The 8,905-nt window shown below is 37.4% G+C and overlaps 1 protein-coding gene across 1 annotated transcript; it reads left to right on the forward strand.

The window, feature by feature from the left end:
* The first annotated feature begins 322 nt into the window (after nt 1-322).
* On the forward strand, nt 323-7,327 carry LOC149280576 (vimentin-1/2). The gene is made up of 9 exons (XM_089500419.1): nt 323-873; nt 2,030-2,090; nt 5,009-5,104; nt 5,244-5,405; nt 5,527-5,652; nt 6,050-6,270; nt 6,659-6,702; nt 6,813-6,898; nt 7,286-7,327. The coding sequence occupies exons 1-9, from the start codon at nt 323-325 to the stop codon at nt 7,325-7,327; spliced, it is 1,389 nt and encodes a 462-aa protein (XP_089356545.1).
* Nucleotides 7,328-8,905: the final 1,578 nt, after the last annotated feature.

The raw sequence follows: 8,905 nt of genomic DNA on the forward strand, positions 1-8,905 counted from the left end.
GGACTGCACTTTCTTTTTTTGGGGAAAAAAAAGCAAACGCCAGAGCCAAGACGTTCGAAAAACACTTGGTCAGATGCTTCGCAGAAGTTTTAGAACCGCTGCAGCGCATTTCTATTGGCTAAGGGCTGCGCCGAGTGTCCTCTAGGGGCAGAGCCTATTGGTCGGCTGTGGCATCGGTCATGCGGGAGTCCCGTTATCTCCGTTATAAATACCACCCTTGGTGCCAGCTCTCTTCTGCTTCAGCGCTGCTCGGGGAGACTACGCGAGGCGACTAATACAACATCGCAGGATTTACAAAACCTGAACTCACATCATCATCAGCATGGCCACCACCAAGTCCTCGTACAAAAGAATCTTTGGGGGAAACCCCAGATCAAGCTCCTCTTCGAGTCGTTATGTGACCCCCAGCACCAGGTACACCCTGGGCAGCTCCGTACGCCCTGGAGGCAGCAGTTTCAGTAGCACCAGGGTATATTCAACATCTGCCTCTCCGGCCATCTACAAGTCATCCTCTGTGAGGCTGAGGAGCAGCCTGCCGCCGGCCAGAAATTATGACAACGTTGACTTCTCCCTGGCAGATGCCATCAACCTTGAGTTTAAAGCCAACAGGACCAACGAGAAGGCTGAGATGCAAGAACTCAACGACAGGTTTGCCAACTTCATTGACAAAGTTCGGTTCCTTGAGCAGCAGAACAAAATCCTCCTGGCTGAATTGGATCAGCTGAAAGGGAAGGGAACCTCCAGAGTTGGAGACCTCTATGAAGAAGAGATGAGGGAACTTCGCAGACAAGTGGACCTTCTCACTAATGAGAAAGCCAGAGTGGAGGTAGACAGAGACAACATCGAAGATGATCTTCAGCGACTGAGAGAGAAGTAAGGCTTCTGCATTGTAGTTATAACTGTTTTCTTTATCAATGTGAGTGGCTTAGCTAATATAATTCATGTTCTGGTATTTAGAATATAATATTTAGAGTTGTGGTAACTTAATTTATCTGATCTGCATGGAACGTTCAATTTCAGATGATGGTTCAGATGAGGCTGTGTCTTAAATAAGAGATTTACAACTGGTCATCAGAAATAATGCTAAGTGATCTTTAACCAAACAAAAAACCTTTGTCTTAAAAAGAGTATTAAAAGGGAGACAATACTAGGTATTAAAAAAATGAAACATAAAATGCTAGTTCTGGAAACATGCTTTAATGGAAGTAGGTAATGGTTAACATCCCATGCAAGGGATGGAGAAGAAGCTGGGAGAACATCAGGAGACAACTTTCCCTGTTGTCCAGAGAGGTAGAAACATCAATGCCAAAGGATTATTAAAATATGGCAGGGCTGCTGATGTTTTTTAGGGTTAATGTTGTGGCTTATCATGTTTATACTGCTGGACCAGCAGCAAGAATGAAAAAATCCAACCATGCAAGATAATTAATAGGTGGGGAGGCTAAATGAGAAGAGGAGGGATAGAGGCACAAAGCCCAGCACTGGCCAAATATCTTGGTTGTGACAGAGTGTCTGGTTTTGTGACTCATTTTCTGGATGGGTGTGGCAGTCCATTCAAACTTTCATGTCCTCCATCTTGGGGCAGAACCTTCAATAATGATTTTCAGATTTATTGTATGCCTTGAATCATGATAAATTGTGTGTGTGGGGTGGGGTGGTTGTCTCCAAGTTTTCCATCACACTTGAAGTGGCTGAGATAAAACTAAGATCCAACTTTTCACAAATTACTGAATACATGCATATCCCCTACTATATAGTATTTCGGCATTTGATGCATCTTCTAAATCCATCCCTTTAAACTGAACACACTATATAACAAAGCTATTAATGAATGTGAGTGTGTGTGCAATGATAGTTCATGACATTTACTTATATTGGACTATTATCAGTGAAAATATTATCTACACTAAATAGTTGTTTTAGCTTCTGTAGACCCCTTCAGCCTGGTAGACTTTGCATTGCACCTGGTGGGATGTTAGCTGGCAATTGGAAAGTATATTTATTTGCAACATATTGTTCTTGACTTCAGGCTTCAAGATGAAATCATACAGAAGGAAGAAGCGGAAAGCAACTTGCAGTCATTCAGACAGGTTTGTGAAATACAGACTCATGAAATGCTCTCCAACACCCCCCTTTTCCTCCCATACACAAAAGCTCCCTTACTTTGGCTTTCAAAGCCCCCTGGTGGTAATCTGAATGCATTAAAAGAATAAAACAGCTGGAGGACTGATGCCAATCTTTATATCCAAGTCACATGTCACACAGACATTGTATAATTGTGTTCTAAGAAACCATTTACTTTCATTTAACATTATCTATGGGAGGTTTTCATGATCTCTTAATTCACTCCAGGATCTGGCTGTTGGGCCTTGGCTTGAATTTTATTTTCCATCAGGGTTTTTACATCTTATAAAGAGCCAAATACAAGTGTAAAAAGTAATTCATAAATATAATTTTCCTTATTTAGGTACAGCCTCATCACATTAATTCATATGTGTTCATAAGTCGACAGATAACAGATAGCAGGACACAACTCAAATAGATTAACAGAATAGTACAATAGTGTCTACATCCTACTAAACATCAAGATAAGTGGGTGACCCATCCACATCCAGTTACATCCAGAATAGGGTACATACATGAAATGGAAGGGTTACCAAATTGCGACATGTCCTATTTAACTTACTTTACATATTTCTGGTTGTACTGTTGTGTGTCTTGTATTTGTCCAACCACAAGTGACAGTGTGTCATATAGTACAAAACCATGTTGGGCCTCTTGGTGACCCTTAAATTACACTGAGGTGCGTGCATCCTTCTGTTAGTCGCCTTATCTATGGCCCTAATGTAGACGAATCACTTTCCCGGATGGAAATTTTGGGAGTGGCTACAGATAATATGAATGCCAAAAGAGGCGGCCATCTTATCTACTTATCACCGATTTGCATAGGCAAACAGGAAGTGGTGCATGTAGTCCCCACGCCTGTATTTACACATATATACATACGATTGCTGCTTTTTAGAAGATGATTCAGCACCTTAAAATTTAAACCTTATATACGCATCATAATAAACTGACAATAGAAAAATGTATGCATCTAATAACTTAATTTCATTTTAACCCCTAATGACAAAGCCCGTCCATGTACGGGCTCAAAATGCATTATTTTCAATGGGTTTGGGGACCACCCATTGTCCTTAAGGGGTTAAGAAAGTTTGGAAACGATCAGGAACCCGCTCCCCCATATACTTATATTTATCATGTTATAAAAGTCCATATCACAAAAGATACGGGGAATATTTTGTGTGTGATCCGAGTGAAAGCTCCCGTCTTTCATTTCCATTCTCATTGCCTTTCAAAGGAGAATCCCACCAGTGCTTCAGAATGGAATGGGCTCCAATAAGTAAAAAAAAAAGGCGGCCATCTGTTTCCTTTGCTGTCCAGCATCAGTGGTTTCTCACGGCTTCATTCTGGAATGCAGAAACAGGAATTAGAACAAGTGCAGTGGGTAGAAATAATAGGCGTCTTTGTGCTCCAAAAGTAATTGTTACGAGCAGTAATGGAATTTTATTTCAAGTCGGGAAACTTTTATTCATCCCCAGATACAGAGAATTAAACATATATGTATGATCGATCATTGGAGTTTCTTTGCTTTGTAACTGCGTTGATCACCCATGTATGGAAAATGCACTTTATTATAGAACGCAAAATCACTCAACTTTTTTTTCTTTTAAAAGTATACATTTAATTTATTTTGTTAATATGTGAAATAGAACAGTTTAATGAAATGTAATATCCTGGTTCATTGCTAGACTTTGCTGCGGAGGGAGGAACCCATGTGTATATTGCATATGTATATCTGGCATGGGTGACGGCTAACTGACCGAAATGTATTAAAATGAAAAGTTGTGCAATCAAGAGATAAGCGACATGGCAACTGGTCTCACCCTTACAATAGATCTGTTACTCATCCGTTCAAACAGAGCTCAGTATTTTATTTTTCAATTATATCTGAAAAAAATTGTAATTTATTTTTTTTCTAATGACAGATGTCTCACATCACATTATATAATATCTAATGTCTCAGAAAAAAACATTAAGTGGTTTTAACTATTTCTCTATTTAGTGATTATGGACGCATTATTTTCAACCCCTTGAAAATAATGAACATTAGCCTGTGATGCATAAATGTACTAAAGAAAAGCAATATAATTTATTTGACCAAATGTCAAAATTTTAGGATGGAAATAAATAAAAAAGGTTACATCATCATGTTCCTTAAAGCTTCCTTTAAGGACTAATGAAAGACGTAATATTCTTAGCCGTTCTCTGTTCACAAGGATCTGTAACCATTGCTTTCATATGTAAAGGAGCAGGACATAAGAGAGAAGTGAATGAATGAATGATGTATTCAGGAGAAAACAATGAGAATGTCCAAATGCGTGAGAAGACAGAATACTTTCATTTCCTTTGTATTCAGTTGACATTCTTAAAGGCATACATTTTTTTTTAAATAACAAGTGCACTTATTTTTTTTATTCAACAAAACAATAAATTTGGTATTTGTAGAGAATTTAACTGTTAATTACAACACTTTTTTTTTACATGTTGCAGTTCAGTCGTCCTAAAGGCTTTTATACAATAACAATGTATATACATATTAGAACCCCTTCCTACGAGCAGCCTTCTTAAACTCAGGATTTGACCGGTCATTCTTTCCCATTAAGTCATCATTCATCATCTTTAAGGGCAGGCTGTCGATAGTTTTAGTAGAAGTATTTAATTATGCTAGAAGCTGTGATGGTGGCAATTTCCCTATAGGTGATCAGATAAAAAAAAAACAAGAAAATTAAAAAGATTTATTTTGTGATAAATCCCAATTATATATATATATATATATATATATATATATATATATATATATATATATATATATCCATTGTCCAAGCAATATACCTATCCACAGTTCTAATTATGAATACTAATGACAGCATTTTTTTTCAATCAGGATGTGGACAACGCTTCCTTAGCACGCATTGATCTGGAACGTAAAGTTGAATCCCTGCAGGAAGAGATCGTATTCTTAAAGAAACTGCATGATGAGGTAAAACATGCAATATATCTTAAATGTAATAAAGTGGACTTCCCAATTCTTGCATCATTTTTAAAAACAACATTTAACTAAATACCCATGATTTATGCTGAAAAAAATAATTCCTTGTTAAATTTTGAAATATTTCTAGGAAATCCGTGAGCTTCAGCTCCAGATTCAGGATTCTCATGTCCAAATTGACATGGATGTTGCCAAACCTGACCTTACTGCTGCCCTGCGCGATGTCCGTCAGCAGTATGAAAACGTTGCTGCTAAAAATCTCCAGGATGCCGAAGAATGGTACAAGTCCAAGGTACATCATGAGGACACAAGCCTGGGCCACAGTTCTTTTTAAGATCTATTAAGCATAATTTTGAAAAGATATGGCAATGGCACTCTGATTTCTAAATGTCCTCAATCTCTATTTTTTACAGTTTGCTGACCTTTCTGAAGCTGCGAACCGCAACAATGATGCCTTGCGTCAGGCCAAGCAGGAGACCGCCGATTACCGTAGACAGATCCAGTCCCTCACCTGCGAAGTGGATGCAATGAAAGGATCAGTGAGTAAAATAAACATTTCCTTCTAAAAACTGATACAGAAGCCACTGGATACCAAAATACACGGGGTCTGAAATCACTTGTGTTTTAATTGTAAGATCTTTTATGAATCGTATTGATCTTACGGAGCTTATTTGTTTTTATAACGAAAGATTATTTTCGTAATTAGAATGCACAAAGTAACTTACCGACATTATAATGCACTATGGAGAGTCTGCCTAAGCAAAAAAAAAAAAAAGAGTGTGCATAATGTATTGCTATACTTTATATTATACATTATACAGGCAGTCCATAAATAAAAGACTGGATTAATGTAGTATAGCCAATATACACGCACACATACGTAATATATTATATATATGTGGTCATCTTTAATTGGTATTGTCATCACTCTTGCAGAATGAATCCTACGAGCGCCAGATGCGTGAGATGGAAGATAACTTTGCTTTGGAAGCTGCTAACTATCAGGACACTATCAACCGCCTGCAAGATGAGATCCAGAACATGAAGGAGGAAATGGCTCGCCACCTACGCGAGTACCAGGATCTGCTCAATGTAAAGATGGCTCTAGATATTGAGATCGCTACCTACCGGAAACTGCTGGAAGGAGAAGAGAGCAGGTGATTTAGATGCACATGTTTAGAATGTCTGCTGCTTTATCCTCATGAGATCAAAGACTTCGATGATGCCTCCTTTCAATGATGCCTAGTTTCAATTGACAATTGAGTTTCAGACTCATCATGCAGAAAAAAAGACTAAAATAAAATATATGATGAAAATAATTTAAGGCAAATATATTTCTTTTTAATATAAGAGATGTCACACTATTCATGTAATCTCTTTGAATAGTGCTAATTTACTACTAGAGGAGATTTCCTTAACCATTTATTGCTATCCAATGAAATGATAAGCCAATCAGTTATTGAACTATGCTATTTTTAAAGTTAACCTATTTTAGTTTTTTATATTTTATGTCTGTCTCACGGAACAATGTTTTGTTTTTTCCAGAATTAGCATCCCTGTTCATTCCTTTTCCACCATGAGCATGAGAGGTAAATATACATGTTTTTTTTTTAATTATAATCAACCCATTTTACCCAATCCAACAAACAGTGCCATCATATTATGTTATACAGTTGCTCTAACCCTTGTTTTCTTCTAGAAACCAATCTGGACTCCCACCCAATTGTGGACTCCCATTCCAAAAGAACACTTCTGATCAAGACTGTCGAGACCAGAGACGGACAGGTTGGTCTAAAAACCACTTACTTGGGGTTAACCAAAAATATGTTTCCAACAGTGAGCTGTACAAAGGTGTGTAAAGTGACAGAGGGGCTTCACGGGTTCTAGGTGTTGTTCCTCAGAAGACCATGGACCATGGAGAGGTTTTTTTCAAATAAGATTAAGCTCTGGTTGTCACACATTATTGCAGTTGGACCCGTTAATTAAAAAAAAAATATATGAACATTAGTGTATATGTGCAAGAATACTCATCCCTTCTAATAATGTGTACAGATATATAAGGAAAACAATGTTATTATGTATTTCTGATTGCATAGGTAGAACAATATTATGTTTGTAAATGTATACCACTATATTATCTAATCTGTTAATTGTGCTATTTTCATTGAACAGGTCATTAATGAAACTTCCCAGCATCACGATGACCTCGAGTGAAAACTGAATTTTGTGCCTTTTGGAGCCTAGAACCTTTACCAGCTCAGTAATCCTGTCTCTTGTGTTTCAACTTCCAAGAAAACCAGCTTTCAAGTGCCTTTCACATATAATTCAAGAGCCCAAGATAGACATCAGCTATAGGAGAATTCATGTATTGGTTTTCGCAGCGTGAAGTCCCTTTTGAAGGACAGACAGTGATTTTACTACAGTTTAGTTTACAAACATTATCATAGCAATATCTTGTGCCGCGATACTGTTTTTAAAAATTCTTAAATTCCAATGGAAAGCATTTTATTTCCAGGCATCATGCAGAGAACCTGTCTGTGCTTCAATAAATCTTTAGAAAAAAAGTCATTTGTTTTATGTATGAATTATTTCTCACTTTCTCAGTGAAATAGTGAATCAAAGTGAAACCAGAAAGATTGCTTTTTATCTTTGCAGTGATACTTCGGCATTGAATTAAACTAAGTGCTCTTTTCAATGGAACGGTGAAAGGGTTTGTCCCTTATCCGTTATTTAGGATAAGTATTTAACAGGTAAACTATGCTGCTAAAATGCTTAAGATCCACCACTTTGTAGTTATATAATATACACACATATATAATATACCCAAAAGTTTGGGGTCACATACAAAATACCTTGTTTAGAGCTGTTGGTTTGCGTATGATCGTACTGCTCACCTGATGGCTTGGTGACTGCTCAGCGTGGTAAGGTAGGTAGCGCAGGCCTTGAGGTGAGCATTTCGGTAAAAGCTTCATAGGAACTACTGATCACCTCATACCTTATATCTGAGTACAGACAGTTGCTTTTCCAAGCTTTGGGAACAATTGGAATCTGAAATAAAAATGATTAATTTGCTTAAATGGGCCAAGAACAACAAAAAAATAGTAACTCAAGAAATCAACCGCACTTCCATTGCCTAATGATAGTCTTATAACAGCCACCAACTACCCCAGTGTGAAGACCACTAATAACTTTGGAACACCACGGGGTAGCAATGGCTCCAATTTTAGTTTGTAAGATTAATTGAGCAGCGTCCTCCTTACCTTTTGTATCTGTAAGTCCAAATTGTTATGTGATGCACTACTTGTTCACCCATCATACAGTGCTGGAGGAAATCCATGCTAATTTCACAGTATACTTTGAGTTTCTGGCTCTAGTAGCCATTAGTTTCTGCTTTCATGAAGTGCCTGCACCTCAATTGATGATCCAGTCAGCTATTCAGAGGTGTTCTGGTCCGGTCATCAAACAGCAGAATAAGTGCATTTAGGAAGGCTATTTGCTCTAAACATTTTCCAGATGTTTTAATGACATTTGGGTGGTCGTTGGATAAAGGCTTGTTTCCTAGAATAAATATAACTTGAGTATTACGCAATTGTTAGCCCTGAACTCTTGATTATAATCACTCGCTGTGTTAGCAAACAGAAATTACATTTTTAGGATCCATATATTTTTCTTTAAAATGCATACATGGTTAAATAGTGTAAAATGTATAGGACATATTTTTCTGGACAAAATTTAATTTAAAGAAAAAAGAGACAGGTAATATATTTTCATAAGGTTTCATGGCATCTGCAG

This window comes from Sceloporus occidentalis, unplaced genomic scaffold (assembly GCF_023333645.1).
Source record: "Sceloporus occidentalis isolate IW3139 unplaced genomic scaffold, rSceOcc1.0.p SCAF_154, whole genome shotgun sequence".
NCBI classification, from domain to species: Eukaryota; Metazoa; Chordata; class Lepidosauria; order Squamata; family Phrynosomatidae; genus Sceloporus; species Sceloporus occidentalis.